This window comes from Macaca nemestrina, chromosome 2 (assembly GCF_043159975.1).
Source record: "Macaca nemestrina isolate mMacNem1 chromosome 2, mMacNem.hap1, whole genome shotgun sequence".
NCBI classification, from domain to species: domain Eukaryota; kingdom Metazoa; phylum Chordata; class Mammalia; order Primates; family Cercopithecidae; genus Macaca; species Macaca nemestrina.
Genome location: NC_092126.1, coordinates 63,278,642 through 63,298,502, shown reverse-complemented (window position 1 = coordinate 63,298,502; position 19,861 = coordinate 63,278,642). Strand labels below are relative to the sequence as shown.

The 19,861-nt window shown below is 36.5% G+C and overlaps 1 protein-coding gene across 2 annotated transcripts in view; it reads left to right on the top strand.

Annotated features, from left to right (window-relative positions):
* LOC105488527 (karyopherin subunit alpha 4) overlaps positions 1-19,861 on the top strand; it is a 67,287-nt gene that overhangs the window by 27,716 nt on the left and 19,710 nt on the right. For both annotated transcript variants that reach the window (XM_071091187.1, XM_011752703.3), the window contains exons 2-11: positions 920-964; positions 1,837-1,926; positions 2,043-2,072; positions 2,165-2,217; positions 6,197-6,292; positions 6,804-6,889; positions 9,661-9,747; positions 11,591-11,760; positions 11,852-11,896; positions 15,867-15,998. In XM_071091187.1, coding sequence (XP_070947288.1) covers positions 920-964; positions 1,837-1,926; positions 2,043-2,072; positions 2,165-2,217; positions 6,197-6,292; positions 6,804-6,889; positions 9,661-9,747; positions 11,591-11,760; positions 11,852-11,896; positions 15,867-15,998 — 834 coding nt within the window. The remainder of the gene's footprint in view (positions 1-919; positions 965-1,836; positions 1,927-2,042; positions 2,073-2,164; positions 2,218-6,196; positions 6,293-6,803; positions 6,890-9,660; positions 9,748-11,590; positions 11,761-11,851; positions 11,897-15,866; positions 15,999-19,861) is intronic.

Genomic DNA, 19,861 nt, shown 5'->3' with positions numbered 1-19,861 from the left:
AGCTGCCAGGATGGAATTACCATTTGCTGAGATGGCGGGTGGAGTATGTTAAAGATCAGAAGTTCAGTTTCGGATTTAGGTTTGTGATATTTATTAGACATCTAATATGACTTTCTGAATTGTTACCGCTACATAATACACAATCATTAGAAAGAATAAGATGAACCTGTATATGAAAACAGATTGAACTTATATTGTTTCTGAACATTCAGTTTTACAGTGAGCACACATCCCTGTAGTAAGTAATTTTAAAAATGAGAAAAATATATTTGAAAATAAAAGAATGGCCACTGTATGTCATAGAATAATTGTGTGGCCATGAAAAATAATGAAATAGGTCTTTATACACCACCATGGAATATCTCTAAGGTCTATAAACAAAGTAAACCAAAACAAGGTAAAGAACAGGATAGACAGACGTGTGTCAGAATCGTGGTAAATCTAACAGTGTTTCCTATGAGAGAAGGAAATTGTGGGTGAGCAGGAGGGCTCCTTTGGCTTTTTTTTTTTTGGCTTTTTTTTTTTTTTTTTAAAGCAGTTGAATTTACTAATCTTGTACATGTGTTATTTTTTGTAATATCATTGGTTCATATGAGGGGTGAGATTATGGGCTCTTTTATTCTTTGTACCTCTGTGTTTTTATAAACCTTATGTTATAGTTTTTAAAATTATGATATAGCCAATATTATAGATCTATTAATAATTTCAAAGAGATTTTTCATGTTTTGCAGTATGAATGGGAAATGAAGATTGAAAATCATTTACATAGTATGATTTTTATTATGAGTAAGATTTGACTTTATATCCATATGGCTAGAAGAAAAGATCAGAGGCGTATATTGAAATGTTAATAGTGGTTTTCTCTGGATAATGGAATTTGAGGTGATTTTAAAAATATTTTCCTTTAATTTTTTTGTAGACTATGAGAAGACAACGAAATGAAGTTGTAGTTGAATTAAGGAAGGTGAGTCTGATTAATATTGGGTACTTCTAAGCATAATTCTAACAACAACAGAGCATTGTATAGAAGATGCCAAATATATATTTTGTTTTTGTGTAAAATGTATAACTTATTGTATAACTAAATTTTATTTACCAAATTTAAACTTTTAAAAATCTCAACTGCTAAGCATTTTTCTTTAGAAAAAGGAGAGATTTTGACTAAATTTGACAAACTTTTGAAGTTGAAAAGGTACACCTTGTAACTTTATCATTGTGTAAAAACAGATATAAAGAGCTTAAAGTTTAAGTCATTGAGATACAGTTATATTAAATAGTTCTGCTATTAACGGGCAGTAGTAAGGCCCTGAAAAGAACTTGTTGCAAACTTCTTCAACTTTTAAGTATTATAGTTGAGATTATATTTATAAATTTGCTCCCAGCATTTTAAGTGAAGTTGAAATGGCCCTTGATTTTTGTAAGACATTGTTGGTTTTTGTCTAACTTTGAACTGCCCAACTTCTGCTTTGACTTTGCTTTTAGGTGATAAAGAGGAGCTCCCAGATCATGTGTAAAATGGTTTAGTACTTTTAAATAAATATTTGTGTTTGGTTCTGGCTTAAACTGTACACTGTATTTTTTAGTCAAACTTTTTGTTTTGTTTGTTTTTACATAGTTCACGGTTCATTAAAAATGTAATATTTGGGAATTGGGACTCAAATTAGTTTTGTGTGAGTGGTTAATTCACAATTTGGTTTAATTTTTTACATTTGAATTTTACTTTTAAAAGGCACTTCATATTTCAGTTTGTAGGCACAGGTTTGCCTGAGCTTTGTATGAAAGTATTCAGGTTTTTTTAACTCAAATTCTTTGTTTGATTTTTTTCTTTTTTTTAAGAATAAAAGAGATGAACATCTCTTAAAGAGAAGGAATGTACCACATGAAGATATCTGTGAAGACTCTGATATAGATGGTGATTATAGAGTGGTAAGTTATTGTTATTGTTATTCTGGTAAATTAAAAGTACCAGTGAAAGATTTAACATTAATAAAGAATTTTAAGGTGACTTTTTAACTGAGTTTTCTCTTTAACTTTTTTCCCAGCAAAATACCTCTCTAGAAGCTATTGTTCAAGTAAGTTGGATTTTTACTCTCTCTTCATTTGTATTTCTTATCCTCAGCAGCTAATTATTATATATTTACATCATAAATTATTTTTTTTATAGAATGCTTCAAGTGATAACCAAGGAATTCAGTTAAGCGCAGTTCAAGCTGCTAGGTAAGTTAAATTTTGAAGACATGTTTAGATTTTATAACTTACACAGGGGTTCTATTTTGAATTTTTACTATGGGGTAGACCCTGTTAATCAAATTTAACTTTGATGACAAACAATAGTAAATAGTAATAGATCAACTAAATTTATTATTTTTTTAATTCTCTGGTTTAGAGTATTAAAATTGGTGACAGTTTTTTTAACTCACACTTTTTATTTTTAGTTGAAAGTGTGTACACTGACGCTTTAATGTACATAATGCATACAGATGCCAGGGAAAGTTGATTTAACAAATTAATGCCGTAGAAATAAAAAGAAAAAGAAAAACATTATTTGTAAAGCTTTACCTTTTACTAATGAATAGGTTTAATTTTATAAAGTCAGATTCTTCAGATCCTTACCAGGTATCTAATTCTTCTCACAATCCTCATATTGATCAAACAATAAATCCAGAATTACAATCTTACTATGTCAGTGTACATAGACAAGTAGATGTAGATTAAGATTAATGACGGCTGGGCACGGTGGCTCACGCCTGTAATCCTAGCACTTTGGAAGGCCGAGGCGGGCAGATCATGAGGTCAGGAGTTCGAGACCAGCCTGGCCGATATAGTGAAACCCCATCTCTACTAAAATTACAAAAATTAGCTGAGCGTGGTGGCGGTCACCTGTAATTCCAGATCCTCGGGAGGCTGAGGCAGTAGAATCTCAACTCCATCTCAAAAAAAGAGATTAATGACTGCATACACTCCCAGTGTCTTTCCAGGTAGGAAGTACCAAGTTGTTTGAACATTCTTTTTTTTTTTTTGAGATGGAGTCTTGCTCTGTCGCCCAGGCTGGAGTCCAGTGGTGCAATCTCGGCTCACTGCAACCTCTGCCTCCCAAGTTCAAGCAGTTCTCTGCCTCAGCCTCCCAAGTAACTGGGATTACTGGCGCCCGCCACCATGCCCGGCTAATTTTTGTCTTTTTAGTGGAGATAGTGTTTCACCATCTTGACCAGGCTGGTCTTGAACTCCTGACCTCATGATCCACCCGCCTCAGCCTCCCAAAGTGCTGGGATTACAGGCATGAACCACCGTACCCTGCCTCTTTTGTACATTTCTATTGTGAAACCTGTGCTCTCTCATATTTTAAGGGAAGAGGCAGAAAAATCTATTACTGAGACCTTTGTATTAATAAATAGGTTGGGGAAGACATGGTTGTATCATAATGCAATTTAGTGGTTGCTTTGTGTATTTATGAATGTAAGAATAACACCCTATGTTGAGTTTATCAGTAGGAAAGAGACAAGTAAGCAATTGATCCTAGTTACAGAATTTGAAAGTGGCAAAAGTTTATAGGTCCATCCAATACCTTATACAGTGCTACACGAATCTGTTTTATATTTATTAGACTTTTCCAGTATTTGTTTATCCACCTTAAATAACTTAGAACTGATAGGGAAATTATAAAATTACAGTATTGTATACCAGAGGTAAAAGAACTTCTTAGAGAGGAATTCTTTATGTAGGCAGAAAAATCACAGAACCATTCACTTGTCAAAATAGCAAATTAATGTTTATAGGAAGAATGATTAAGAAATTGATTATGCTCATCGTTGTCAGAGTTGAATATTTGATAGTTTTGGGGCAGTTCTAATCAACATGCAATCTGCAAGAAAATTAAAGCCCAGTGTACTCTAAGAGGTTTTCAGAGTATGATCTGTGGATCACTGGGAGATTCCAAGGCAATTTCATGGGGTATGCAAGAGCAAACTGGTTTTCATAATAATTCTAAGACTTTATTTGCCTTTTTTTCACTGTGTTAACGTTTACACTGGTATTGCAAAGCAACTGTGAGTAAAATTGCAGGTTCCTTAGTACAAATCAAGACAGTGGCATGAAGCTGGTTTTATATTATATTTTGTAAAAATTGTATTATTCACCATTATGTAGAGAATAAAAGCCATTTCTCTTTTAAAATATCCTCAGTGAAGTGTAAAAAAAAATTTTTTTTAATTAAATTTTCACCCTTGATCTCATGAAGCCTTGTTTGAGAAGGTTTAAGACTGGGTTAAGACTCTTTCTAAGTATTTGTTTTTTTCGTTTTTCTGTTTTTTTTTAATTTCCACTTATGCTAAGCACTGTGCCGTGTGTTGAGGAACTAGCATGTGGTATAATTCTTTCTTTTTAAGAATTTTATAAGCTAATTGGAAAGGCAAAACTGTATTTAAAAAAATAGGGGGCTGGGTGCGGTGGCTTATGCCTGTAATCCCAGCAGTTTGGGAGGCCGAGGCCAGGGGATCAGTTGAGGTCAAGAGTTTGAGACCAGCCTGGCCAGCATGGTGAAACCCCCATCTCTACTAAAAATATAAAAGTTGGCTGGGTGTAGTGTCACATGCCTGTAATCCCAGCTACTTGGGAGGCTGAGGTGGGAGAAGTGCTTGAACCTGGGAAGCAGAGGTTGTAGTGAGCCGAGGTAGCACCACTGCACTCCAGCCTGAGTGACAGACTGAAACCCTGTCCAAAAAAATAAGTAGTGATAACACCAAATGTAGGGCTATGCTGTATAAATCCTCTTGAAATTCAAAGATGGTATTATGTAAAACACAGAACTTGAACTTTGAATAGAGTTTGAATACATAGAAGACGGGGCATTTCAAGTGAGGGGTTTAGGATAGGTTCAATCTTATTTCGATTGAAATGATGCGACAGACAACTAACCTGTTGTTGAGTTACAGAGAATAAGATTAGTTATAAGATGGAGCCAACTTGTGAAGTAGTTTAAAGCTAGGTCAAGGAGTTTACATTGATAAAGGTGGTAAATAAGCAGCCATCACAAAGTTTATATAGGGACATGATTTGGTTAAGCTTTCATAAACACTGCTTTTATATAGTAATACAGAGTATTCCAGTGGGTGAAGATATGATTAGGCTACACTGAGGACTTATCAGCTAAACCTGTAGTCTCATACATGTGAAAATAGGCAGTAGGTTTTGTTTTTATCTTATAAACTCCATGAAAGCAGTGATGTGTCTGTCTTTTTTACCTCAGATTCTCTAGCATCTCTCTGGCTGTTTTCCTGTCAGTCACTGTGCTTATTCCATTTCTCTTTAGTTGCTGAGATGAAAATGTTGTTGGACTTTTATGACTTTTAATTTGGTGTGTAAACTAGAATGAAGAATTAGGGACTAATATCAGCTCTAAACATATTCCAGCAGCCTACCTGCTTTCGTCACTTGACTCTATTGTGACGTAGTGTGAATAATTTTGGATATTTTGGTGACCTCTTAATTCCTTGCTTAGCAAGGTAAATGCTGTGTTGAAGAAATCTGCCCATTTTTTTCTCTGAACTCAAAATTATGTCCAAAAGTAACATTTTTAAAAAAAAAAATTAGTTTTCTTTTTATAAGTCACAATCAGGGCTTTACTGAGGGAATAATATTATTGTACCATTAAAAGTAGTAAAGTGGCCAGGCTCCGGGGCTCACACTGGTAATCCCAGCACTTTGGGAGGCCAAGACGGGTGGATCACCTGAGGTCAGGAGTTCAAGAGCAGCCTGGCAAACATGATGAAACTCCATCTCTACTAAAAATACAAAAATAGCTGGGTGTGGTGGCGCATGCCTGTAATCCCAGCTACTCGGGAGACTGAGGCAGGAAAATCACTGGAACCCGCAAGGCAGAGCTTTCAGTGAGCCAAGACTGTGCCACTGCACTCCATCCAGCCTGGGCAACAGAGTGAGACTCCATCTCAAAAAAAGGTAGTAAAGTGGTTCATATCTATATTCTTATTTTTTTAATTATTTGTCATCTCTATAAATTTAATTTATATATCATTTTATAAATTTAGAGAAAAGGTTGCATTATATAAATTGTTAATTTCAGAAAAGGCACTTGTACCAGATATTCAGATTTATGTTAATATTTGTCAAATATGAATTTAAATTTAATCATAATATTGTATGTTATTAAGTTTCACAAGGGTGTTTTTATCTCTTACAGGAAGCTTTTGTCCAGTGATCGCAATCCACCAATTGATGACTTAATAAAATCTGGAATATTGCCCATTTTAGTCCATTGTCTTGAAAGAGATGACAAGTGAGTACATTATTATTTTTTTTTTAATTTAGAATGTATCCTTTGGAGAAGACAAGACTCTCTAGTAATTAGTTTGATCTTTAAAGAAAAAAGAAAAGGGCTAAGGGATGGAGTTGAAAAGTCAAAGTGAAAAACAGTGCAAGATTTGTTAACACCAAGAGATGAAGGTAGTAGCCAAACAGGAACTTGAGAATGATAAATTTAACTTTTAAGCCTTAATTGGCAAGAAGTAGTTTGACCAGGTAGGTACTTGAGAGAACTGTTTGGGGAGTAGTATGCAAGTATCTTAAAAAGATTTCTTACTAAAATTAAGGATGCTGGAGAAGGTTGTGTGCTTTTTATACTGAAGAGTTGTTTGAAACAGTTGTTGAGGGTTAAAAAAATATGCTGGATGGATAGATACCTTTTGAAACAAAATATTTAATGCATTTGAAATGGTAGAGGGAAGAATGGTTAGATATTTGGCCCAATGTAAAAATCCTGCTGTTTAAATATACTTGTTTTTTTGTAGTCCTTCTTTGCAGTTTGAAGCTGCATGGGCTTTGACAAACATTGCATCTGGAACTTCTGAACAAACTCAAGCCGTAGTTCAGTCCAGTAAGTTGGTTATTAACAAACATAATTGCATTTTTTTAAAAGAAGTCAGTAAAAAACAGTGATTTTCCCAAGAAACTATGGCAATTTACGTTATAAAATAATAGCTACTACATAGTTATTGAAATAGGTCAACTTAAGTATGTTGCTTTAATCTTCTTATTCTGGTGACTGATGTTTTGTATGTCCAAAAATTCACTTGATTCCTTTCTAAATATGAGAACATTTCCTAATTATAGTAGCAGATTAAATTATTATTGTTACACTTTATTTATAGGACATCAGTAGAAATAAAGGAGTTTTTCCTGTTGCCACATTGCCTCTCAGCCTCTCTTTTTTTGTTTTTGTTTTTTTTTTGTTGTTGTTTTTCTTTTTCAGACAAGATCTTACTCTTTTGCCCAGGCTGGAATACAGTGGCACAATCTCGGCTCACTGTAGCCTTGGCCTCCCAGGCTCAAGAGACCGTTCTGCATCAGTCCACCAAGTGGCTGGGACTACAGGCATGTGCCACTGTGCCTAGCTAATTTTTGTGTTTTTTTGGTAGAGACAGGGTTTCGCCATGTTGCCCAGGCTGGTCTCTAACTCTGGGCTCAAGTGATCAACCTACATTGGCCTCCCAGAATGCTGGGATTATAGGCATGAGCCCCTACACCCGGCCTCAGCCTCTCTCAATGAGATTTTTATCTTTTTTTTTGTTCTGAGACGGAGTCTCGCTCTGTCGCCCAGGCTGGAGTGCAGTGGTGTGATCTCGTTTCACTGCAAGCTCCGCCTCCCAGGTTCATGCCATTTTCCTACCTCGGTCTCCCGAGTAGCTGGGACTACAGGTGCCTGCCACCACGCCCAGCTAGGTTTTTGTATTTTTAGTAGAGACGGGGTTTCACCGTGTTAGCCAGGATGGTCTCAATCTCCTGACCTCATGATCCACCCGCCTCAGCCTCCTAAAGTGCTGGGATTACAGGTGTGAGCCACCACGCCTGGCCATATCATATATTTTAAAGAAATCTTCTATAAAGTAGTCCTAGTTGAAAGAATGGCTTGAATTTTTTTTTTCATTGTTATTATAATAGGGTTGCTTTTTTTTGTTTCAAGAGATGTAAGTGGAAAATTACTATTGGAAGTAAAACCCCGAGTGTATTGTCTTCATGAATACTATTTGGTTCTTCTACCAAACACAAAAAATAAATAATTTTGAAGAAGATACTTTTAAAATCCTCTTTAAATGTGTAAGCAGCATACTTCTCTGAGCTTATTAAAAATGTAAGCACTAATTTGTACATTTTGAAGGGGAACAAAGATGTTATCTAAATAATCATTTTATTGTAGACACTTGTAATATTACTTAGAAAAGATAATTACCTCACATCCTATTAAAACTGGTTTAGTTTTGGGTTCAGGTGGTTTTTATTGTGGTTTTTTGGTTTTGTATAGCTATTAGGTAAATTTTATGATTTTGTAACAATGTTTTATTCCCTCTCATACTTTTTCCATTCCGTTATGTATGTTCTCTAAAGATTAGAAAAAGACTTAGAATTTTTTTTGACCTTGCTAGTCTGCTTTAATATACCAAAAATAATAAATAAATGAGGTTGGGCATGGTGGCTCATGCCAGTAATTCCAGCACTTAGGGAGGCTGAAGCAGGCAGATCACTGGAGCCCAGGAGCTAGAGACCAGCCTGGACAACATGGTAAAACCCCATCTCTACAAAATGCAGGAAAAAAAAATTAGCCGGGCTTGGTGGCATGCACCTATAGTCCCAACAACCCAGGAGCCTGAGGTAGGAGGATCAGTTAAGCCAGGGGAGGTCAAGGCTGCAGTGACCTGTGGTGGCACCACTGAACTCCAGTCTGGGCAACAGAGTGAGGCACTGCTTCAAAAACAAACCCATAAGTGAATTACTTTTTATTACAAGCATGATTGAGCTACATATACTTAAATAGTGCTTTTTAAAGTAATATCAGAAGGAAAGAAGAATCGTTTGTTCAGTGCAGTATTTTGTTTGGATACAGACGTATCTCTGTTTCCCATCCAGTTGAGTAACAGAATCACTTTCTGATTCAGAAGATCTCACATGGCCCAAGAATCACTAGCCTGTCTTAAAGACCCACATGTGTTAACATAAATTTGTGTTCAAAAGTTACTTCAGGCTGGGTGCAATGGCTCATGTCTGTAATCCCAGCACTTTGGGAGGCCAAGGCAGGCACATCATTTGAAGTGTCATGAGTTTGAGACTAGCCTGGCCAATATGGTGAAACCCTGTCTCTACTAAAAATACAAAAATTAGCCAGGTGTGGTGGCTCACACCTACAGTCCTAGCTACTTGGGAGGGTGAGGCAGTAGAATCACTGAAGCCTGGGAGGCAGAGGTTGCAGTGAGCCAAGATTCCACCTCTGCCTTCCAGTCTGGATGACAGAGCGAGACTCCGTCTAAAAAAAAAAAAAAAGTTACTTCAATAATGTACTTTTTTTTTTTTCAAATTAGAGATAATACTTAATCTATAAGGAATTAATCTTGAAATTAATTCCAGGTTTAATTGTTAATGAAATTTCACAAGCCTAATTTAACATTTGTCTGGATAACTCATTTTGATACTGAGTAAATAGTTGCTGGTCGAAATTCTTCCAATAATGCTATTCCAATAAAATTCATTTAATGAGGCTATATTTTAAATATAGTTTTATAGATTGCCCTTTTTTTTGAAGTGTCAGCAAAAAAATACTGATTTTTGGTTTATGGTATCTTGAACCTTAAGTATTGTTATTTTTTCCTGCATCAGATGCTGTGCCACTTTTCCTGAGGCTTCTCCATTCACCCCATCAGAATGTCTGTGAGCAAGCAGTGTGGGCATTGGGAAACATCATAGGTTTGTATAAAACTTGTAATACAATACTAGTCCAAAAATTGTTCTCATATACTAAGTAATAAAAATAGCTACTAATAATCCAAAAGGGAAAACAGCTTGCCTTCAGTACTAGCTTTTGTGAAATAGCTTACAGAAATTTGAACTGTATTACTGTAAAAGCATAAACTCATAGTAAATAGAATTTTTGTTGCTTAAGATACCATTTTTTTTGGTATATAGTGAGCTCTTAATTTTTTGAATAATTATGCAAGATATATACAATTTAGACCTCCTGTCTCATGCTAGGATCCATTTTTTCTTCCCCTAATGCCCACGTCGATCAGTGGGGTCCATTTTTATTTCTCAGCTTTCTCCATCAAAGAAAGTAACAAGAAAAAAGGAGGCAAAACTTAAATCAATAATTTTTCTCCATAATGACAGTTCTGAGAAGAGTCTAAAATGAAATTTTTCTCTCTTGCAGACTTTAGTACATTAGAATTTAGTAAGGTATAAAATATAGTAATATTATTTCCTGTCATCATGAATCAACATGAGATAACCATGGCCTTTTGACAGTCTAGTTAACTATTTAACACCATGATTACCATAACTTTCAGGTTCTGTCTAATAAATAATTGTAAGGAAAATAAAGACAATTCTGATATTTCAAGGATTTATTTTTTTAACTAGAGCCTAAACTCAAAAATTCAAAGAACTATTCTCCAGTAAAGGATGTGAAAAATCTGAATCATATTGTGCCCCAGTATAGCTCAGAGACCTAACTATTATGCGTGAGGGTTGAGGTACTGTTTGTAGGGGTCTTGCTAATCTAGTGAAGGAGAATGATTCTAAAGATTATTTTTGCCAAATTCTTTATTCTTGCATGGAAATAATCATTGTTACTTTGATATGCCACCTCTTTATTGCCCTTACACAGGGCTAACATGGAAGTAAGGAGTGGCTATGAGTTTTTAAAGGAGAATTTCCCTGTAAACCATTCTCGACATTGGGTTTATACTATTAGGAATGCGATTGTTTCTATATACAGAGTCCCTCACTCTTGCTTTTATACCAAATGTTAGATTTAGAGCTATTATACAGCATCTTGATCTTTCATTTTTTATTCCAATCACATTCTGTAATTAACACGAATATATGGATGCAAAAAGAACAAACATTTTATTTCCAAATATTATAGTGCAAGCGAAGGTGTTTTCACTTATGGTAACCTTTTAACATGGCTTCATATATTAGAAACTGCAGTGATGCTTTAGATACAGAAATTAAACTTGTCAGTTCTCTGCAGCAGTTGTTCTCAAACCTTAGCATGCAATCAGAACTACATGGGGTGCTTGTTAAAACACAGAATTCCAGACCCATAGAGTTTCTGCTTCAGGAGGCCTGAGCTAGAGCCCAGTAATCACATTGAGAACCACTGTTCTAGCACTGGTTCACCCTTTTTTTCTGACATAGTTTTCTAAGTGTATAGAGTAATTTATAGTTCATAACCTTGATGCTCTGATACTGGATTGTAAGTACAAATTCAACAAATGTTTTCTTGATACATCTTTTTTATCACATGAAAGTTTGTTAAACCGAGAGTAATATTGAGAGAGAAGTTAAAAGCAGCAGTTTAATTAAGTGAGCAGCAAAATGCTGAAGATGGGAATAATGTGCAAAAAAATACCTTATCACCTTATGTTGCCTCTCTTGGCTCAGAAATCTTGAATGGGAGCCTGCTTATTGTCTAAAACTGAACAGTGTATCTGGTTAAAATACATGAAGCAGCATATTCCCAGTGCTTTGTGTTTTCTGAAAATGCTTACTGTCAATGTTTTATTGAGTTAATCCTTTTTTTCTACAGGTGATGGGCCCCAGTGTAGAGATTATGTCATAAGTCTTGGAGTTGTGAAACCTTTACTTTCCTTCATAAGTCCATCTATTCCTATAACATTCTTAAGAAATGTTACTTGGGTTATGGTCAACTTATGTCGCCACAAAGACCCACCACCACCAATGGAAACCATTCAGGAGGTAAACAGTTAAAAAAAAATTAAAAGAGATACCATTATATATGTGTTTTTTATCTGTGTATGTTTTTAAATCTACATATTTCTCTCCTCAGATTCTTCCAGCCCTTTGTGTTTTAATTCATCACACAGACGTAAATGTGAGTAAATGTGTCCCATTATATATTTATGTATGTATGTATTTCTAGGGCTTCCCCTGTGACATAGGGGGGAAATACTGTACTAACACATTGTGTCAGCATACTGTCAGATTTTCCCATATCACGAAATATAATACCAGTTAAGAAATCAAGCATAACTGTTATTTTGGTGTGGGCAATAATGTATGTATATATATATATTAGTGTTGTAAAAACTGACATTAAAAGTTTTTAAAGTTGCCCGTTAATAGTGATTTCTCTTACTAAGATCGTGTCTTTGATTGTTCATGTGCTTTTTATAAAGGAAGCTCATTTTGACAGTTTGGCCAATGAAAGCACACACAGATAGTGCTATTTTTGTTTTTTGAAAGATGAGAAAGGAAAATGTTTGTGCATGGATTTGTATTCATATACACATACCAAACCATGCACATCAATTGCCCTTTAATTCCATTTTTTATTCTATTTCTCAGTTACAGTGACTGGCAGTGGCTTCATTTATCAAGATAACTCTTGATTATTCAAACAACAAGGAAAAAAAAAATCAGTGCAGGCAAGATTTTAAACATAGCAAATATATTTTGCTTATTTTTACTAACACAGATGGCAGAGGAAAAAGCAACTCAGGGAGTATGAATGAGGTGGAAAACTGCCCTGAGTGCTTGTAAAAGCCAGACCAGCCTTTGGTGTGTTAGAGAAACCAGGAATATACTGGGTAAGGGAAGACATATGAATGAAATGTTTAGCAACAATCAGGAACTCATGTGGTTCTTTAAAAACAGTTTGGCATGGTGACCAGTGTTGGACAAGCTGCTTCATTTCTTTACAATTTAAAGGCCTGTACCTTTTGGCCAGAATTTAATTTGTCTGGAACAAATTAAAATTAGAATTTTACTGTATCAAACAGTTACATAATATTTTGCTTTGAAAGATTTACAAGAGGCCAGGTGTGGTGGCTTATGCCTATAGTCCCAGCACTTTAGGAGGCTGAGGCAGGAGGATCACTTGAGTGCAGAAGTTCGAGACCAGACTGGGCCACATGATGAAACCCTGTCTCTATAAAAAATACAAAAAAATTAGCCAGGCATAGTGGTGTGCACCTGTAGTCTCAGCTACTCGGTGGCTGAAGCCAGAGAATCTCCTGAGCTTGGGAAGTCAAGGCTGCAGTGAGCTGTGATCATGTCACTGTACTGCAGCCTGGGTGACAGAGCAAGACCCTGTCGAGAGAGAGAGAGGGAGAAAGAGAGAGAGAGATTAACTTCAAAGTTTATACCTCTGCTGGAAAACAGGACATCTTGGTTGACTTTATTTAGAGATGTATTGTGTTCTTTCCACCTATTTCCTCCAATCTAGATGAGATTGTGACTCTATTTTCTTGCCTTTGATGTTTCTTGAAGAATTTCTCAAGTCTGTTTGCATCATTCTTTTTAGTAACATGATTAACAAATAATATTGCTTACTAAATAATGTTTTAGAAGTTTGATTTGAATTTTGATTTTGATCTGAGCATATTAGTGACATGTCCTTTAAAAACATGTATCTAGCTTTTATATACAGTTATGAGCAAGTAACTTGAAATTTTTGGCCTATGTCAACAAATTTTAGCATATGTTGATATTCCAGAAAAGAAACTCAGTTATATTTGCAAATTGAAATTTAGGTTTTTTCACATACGTTGATACCACTCTTTCTGGGTGAACTCTTTTTTTTTTTTTCTTTTTGAGATGGAGTCTCGCACTGTCACCCAGGCTGGAGTACAGAGGCATGATCTCCACTCACTACAACCTCCACCTCCTGGGTTCCAGCGATTCTCTTGCCTCAGCCTCCAGAGTAGCTGGGATTACAGATGCCCGCCACCACACCTGGCTAATTTTTTTGTATTTTTTAGTAGAGACAGGGTTTCAGTATGTTGGCCAGGCTAGTCTTGAACTCCTGACCTCGTGATCCACCTGCCTCGGCCCCCCAAAGTGCTGGGATTACAGGCGTGAGCCACCACGCCCGGCCTGTGCAAACTCTTTTGTTTGATATCTTCTTTTTACATTAGAAATATCTTTAGTGCTTTCGGCCGGGCGCGGTGGCTCAAGCCTGTAATCCCAGCACTTTGGGAGGCCGAGACGGGCGGATCACGAGGCCAGGAGATCGAGAGACGATCCCGGCTAACACGGTGAAACCCCGTCTCTACTAAAAAATACAAAAAAACTAGCCGGGCGAGGTGGCGGGCGCCTGTAGTCCCAGCCACTCGGGAGGCTGAGGCAGGAGAACGGCGTAAACCCAGGAGGCGGAGCTTGCAGTGAGCTGAGATCCGGCCATTGCACTCCAGCCTGGGTGACAGAGCAAGACTCCGTCTCAAAAAAAAAAAAAAGAAATATCTTTAGCGCTTTCTTGAATTTCCTAAGAAATAATGGCAAAGCGCTATTTTCTCCTTTTAGGAGTTTTTGGGTGTCTTTTTTTTTTAATGTTTTTTTATTTTTTTATTTTCTCTTGAGTGTCTTAAACATAACATTAGTTTACAGTTTTACTATTTTTTTAAAGTCAGGGTCTTAAAAAACAAGAAAAAAAAATGCCGAATTGTTTGTGTTTTTCATAGAGACGGGGTTTCACCGTGTTGCCCAGGCTGGTGTCAAACTCCTGGGCTCAAGCAGTCCACCGCCTTGGTCTCCCAAAGTGCTGGGATTTCAGGCGTGAGCCACCAATCCCTGCCTGGTTTATAGTTTTAAAGATTGTATACTTCTCCAGCTTGTCTTGACACAGAGTTCATAATCTAGAAAGGCTTTGGAAGTAGTTTTAGGCACAATTATTATTCCCGTGTCTTTGTCAATAACTTGTGTATTTATTTGCAGCAGTTACAGTTGTTTGTCATACTGCCCTTTGGTCATAACTTCTAATTAGGACTTAATGTACTAGGAAAGATCAAACAATGGCCCGTTGTACTTAAAGATATAATCATTAAAAAAATAGTAGGCTATTTAGTAGAAGTTGATTACACAGATTTTTTTTTTTTCCGTAAGTAGCAGCTGTAGTGAAGTACGTATTTTTTGTTTTAATTACAGATCTCATCTCACAGATTGACCTATGATTAATGTCTTGCAGCTGTAGGGGACTTCCACTATTTAAGAAGTTGCTGGCCGGGCGCGGTGGCTTACGCCTGTAATCCCAGCACTTTGGGAGGCCGAGGCGGGCGGATCACAAGGTCAGGAGACTATCCTGGCTAACACGGTGAAACCCCGTCTCTACTAAAAAATGCCAAAACTTAGCCGGGTGTGGCGGCGTGTGCCTGTAGTCCCAGCTACTCAGGAGGCTGAGGCAGGAGAATGGCATGAACCCAGGAGGCAGAGCTTGCAGTGAGCCGAGATCGCACCACTGCACTCCAGCCTGGGCGACAGAGCAAGACTCCATCTCAAAAAAAAAAAAAAGTTGCCTCCAGTTCTATAAGGCAGAACAAACTGGTTGGAAAAGATTTAACTATTATATTATAATACTGTAATACGAATGCTTGGGTTATTGGCTTTAGGCATATCTACATGGTACTTATGATACTAGAGAACTCCTTGAATATATTCATCTAGCCCAGATGTTTTGAGCAACTGTGCATATTGGAGACATGTAGTCTTTCCAGCTTTATACATGAGCCACAATGTTTTTGGACCTATTATCCCTCAGCCTTTGGGAAAGAGAATGTCTTTTTCTCCTGTTTTATGAGCTGTGTAGTGTGCGTGTGTATCTTAGTGAACTAAGATTGGATACTAATCTGGGATCGGAATCCTGAATATGGCTAAAAGATGTACATCTTAGTACAGACATTTATAGATGATGACGTTTAATACAATAGCGATCAGATTCAAATGAATTGAACTGAGAGAAGAAAGAAAGGAAGAAGGTAGTTGAACAATCTTAGAATCGTTGTTTGGTCAAGAATTACTAAAATGAGAAAATATTTAAAAGTTGATTGAATTTTTATTTTATTCACTAGATATTGGTAGATACAGTCTGGGCCCTCTCTTACCTTACTGATGCTGGCAATGAACAAATACAGATGGTAATAGACTCTGGAATAGTTCCTCATTTGGTTCCTCTGCTCAGCCACCAGGAAGTTAAAGTTCAGGTAAGTTTGTTCTTAGTAAAATTATAAGTGTTTCTTACCACTAATTGCTTTAAGCATGGCATTCAAAGATGGACAGTTTCAGTAGTTTAAAATATATCCTTAGCATAACAACAAATCTGTGATGGAAAGAGGAAAATAAATAATAAGCAAGAAGAGTCCATTGTAGATTACTAATTTCTTTTTTTGAGATGGGGTCTCACTGTCACCCAGGCTGAAGTGAGGTGGTGTGATCTCAGCTCATTACAACCTCCACTTCCCAGGTTCAAGCCATTCTCCCACCTCAGCCTCTTGAGTGGTTGGGATCACAGGCACACACCATCGTGCCTAGCTAATTTTTTTCTATTTTTGATAGAGTCAGGGTTTTGCCATGTTGGCCAGGCTGTTCTTGAACTCCTGGCCTCAAATGATCCTCCGACCCCAGCCTCCCAAAGTGCTGAGATTACAGGTGTGAACCACCGTGCCTGGCCGGATTACTTATTTTTAATGTAGACCAGGGAAGTTCATTATAGCAACATGCATGGCATCTGAAACAAGTATTGACAGACACTTAATTTTGCCTACTCTTCCTCTTTTTGTTCTTCCGTCACTTCCCTACTTTTACCTTTGTCCTCCTTGCCAGCCATCCTTTTTTACTCACCTGGCAAGTTTAGTTAACTCTTAACTTCATTGATGCTGAAATAAGGGCACTGTACTGAAATGTGCTGTTTAGGGGCTTTCTAAATTGTTCCTTTTCACTTATTTAAATTTATTTTTTATTGTTTAAATTCTTTCACATAATAGTTATCCCAAAGAACTTGCATCTAGAAAGAGCCAAAAACAGTATGAGAAGTTCTCAGAGATATAAGCAGTAGCTGTCAAGCCACAGTTGTAATGGAGGAGATGCAGCATGCTCCTCCTACTTTTCTGAAGTAAATAGTATATTTTAATCTGCTAATGGCTAGAATCTGTAAAGTACAATAATCGCATAAGAAAAACTGTTAGTCTGTAGCCTAAGTCATTATGCCTGAACATCAAATGCAAATGTGTGGAGCTTAAAGAATATGTTTTTAATTTCTCTTGTTCAACCCGTGGAGATTCTGTTTCAGAAAATATTTCTTAGAAACTTGAACTTTAAAATGCTCTTCAGGCGATACTGATACATAGATAGAGACCCAGTACCTTAAAATTAAAGCACTTTAAAGAAAGAACACTTAGCTAAATACAGAAAGAATTAATATAATAATTTGGCCCGACATGGTGGCTCTTGCCTGAAATCCCAGCACTTTGGGAGGCCGAGGTGGGCAGATTACAAGGTCAGGAGATTGAGACCATCCTGGCCAACATGGTGAAACCCTGTCTCTACTAAAATACACCACCACCACCACCAACAAAATTAGCCAGCATGGTGGCATGCGCGTGTAGACCTAGCTACTCACGGGGCTGAGGCAGGGGAATTGCTTGAAACCAGGAGGCAGAGGTTGTAGTGAGCTGAGATCACACCACTACACTCCTGCCTGGCAACCGAGCAAGACTCCATCTCAAAAAAAAAAAAAAAAGAAAAGAATTTGTCATTTAAGGGTATTTATGACTTATCTTAAATATTCTGGCCATATGTTTGTTCTTAAGTTTGTATTTATTTTGTGTGGTACTTATGTCTTGGTACAGAATTTTGGTTTGTATTTTGTTTTTTGTTTTTCCAGAATGTATCATCAGTTTTCATAATGGACTTCATTAAGAATCTATAGGGCTTGGAATTTACCTTTAGCCAGTGCTCAAGGAAAGTTGAAATTCTCTACTCTACTTGACACCTTATAGAGATTTTCTTATACTTTTTAACTTTCATGCCATAATATCATAAAATAAAATAGTGTAGTGGAACCCCATGTAGCTTTTTTCTCTGTATCTCTACTCCTCCAAATTTATTTTGATACAAATTCCAGATATCATTTTACGCAGCTTGCAGCTCTAAAATTTAAGCCTATTTTTTAGCATAACCACAATACCACCTGTAGACTTTTTAAAACCTTAGTGTTAAATATTCAGTCAGTATCTGGATTTTATTTACTGCTTCATTATTTTTTCACAATTTTACTAAATCAGTATCCAGACAAAGACCATACAGTGCATCTACTGGCTATATATTTTAAGCCTCTTTTACTGTGCAACTTTCTTTTCCTTTCTTTTATCTTTCCTCTTTTCCATTTATTTGTTAAAGAAGCTGGATTACTACAAAACATTTTTGGAAGACATTAAAGAAGACCTAAATAAATGGAAAGACATTCATGTTCATGGATTGTCTGATATTATTAGGATGACCATGCTTCCCAAGTTTGTCTACAGATTAAACGCAATCCCTCTTAAAATCCCATGTGCTTTTGGTTTTTGACAGAATTTTACAAAGGGGGATCTTAAAATCCGTATGGAAATATAAGGGTCCTAGAAATAGCCAAATGATCTTGAAGAAGAACAAAGTTTGAGGACTTCTCATTTTCAAAACACTACAAAGCTACAGTAAATAAAATTTTGTGATACTGGCATAAATATAGATATGCAGATCAATGAGATAGAATCAAGAGTTCAGAAATATACATTTTATGATTAGTTGATTTACTTTTTTGTGTGTGTGTGAGACAGAGTCTTGCTCTGTTGCCCAGGCTGGAGTGCAATGGCACGATCTCGGCTCATTACAGCCTCCGCCTCCCAGGTTCAAGCAATTCTCCTGCCTCAGCCTCCCAAGTAACTGGGATTACAGGTGCCTGCCACCACACCCGGCTGATTTTTTGTATTTTTAGTAGAGACGGGGTTTCATCGTGTTGGCCAGGCTGGTCTCGAACTCCTGACTCAGGTGATCTACCCACCTCGGCCTCCCAAAGTGCTGGGAGTACAGGCGTGAGCCACCTTGCCCGGCTGGTTGATTTTCAGTAAGGATACCAAGCCAATTCATTGGGGAAAGAATAACCTTTTCAACAAATGGGCAAGAATGACCGGATATCGACAAGTAAAATAATGAAGTTGGACCCCTACTTCATACTATATGCAAAAACTCAGAATAGATCAAACACCTGAACATAAAATCTGAAAATGTAAACCTCTTAGAAGAAAAATACAGGCATAAATTTTTGTGACCGTAGATGAGACAGTGTCTTCTAAGATACGACACCACAAGCAACCAAAGAAAAAGAATTGATAAGTCAGGCTTCACAAAACTTAAAAACGTGTGTGTGCTTCGAAGAACACCATCAAGAAAGTGAGAAGACAACACATAGAATGGAAGAGAATAGGTATTAGAAAATTATGTATTGGCAAAGGGATTTACATCTAAAATATTTAATATATTAAGAACTGTTACTACTCAAAAATAGACAACTCAGTTTTTAACTGGGCAAAATATTTGAGTAAACAGGCTTCTAAAGAAGATATAACAAATGGTCAGTAAGCACATGAAAAGAAGCTCAACATCATTAGTCATTAAGGAAATACAAATTAAAGCCACAGTGAGATACTACTTCACACCTACCAGGATGTAAGCTATAGTTAGGAAGACAATAACAAACTTTTGGTGAGGGTGTAAGAAACTAGAATTTGTATATACTGCTGTTGAGAATATAAAATGGTACAGCTGCTTTGGAATATAGTTTTGGCAGTGCCTGAAAAAGTTAAACATAAGGTTACAATATGAACTGACTATTAATTACTCTTAGGTAGATACCCAAGAGAAATGAAAATGCATATCCACACAAAAATTTGTACACAAGCATTCACAGCAGTGTTATTTATAATAGCTAAAAAATGAAAAAAATTCAAATGTCTGTCAGCCAATGAATGGTTAAATAAAATATGATACATTCACACAGTGAAATATTATTTGGTCGTGAAAAGGAACA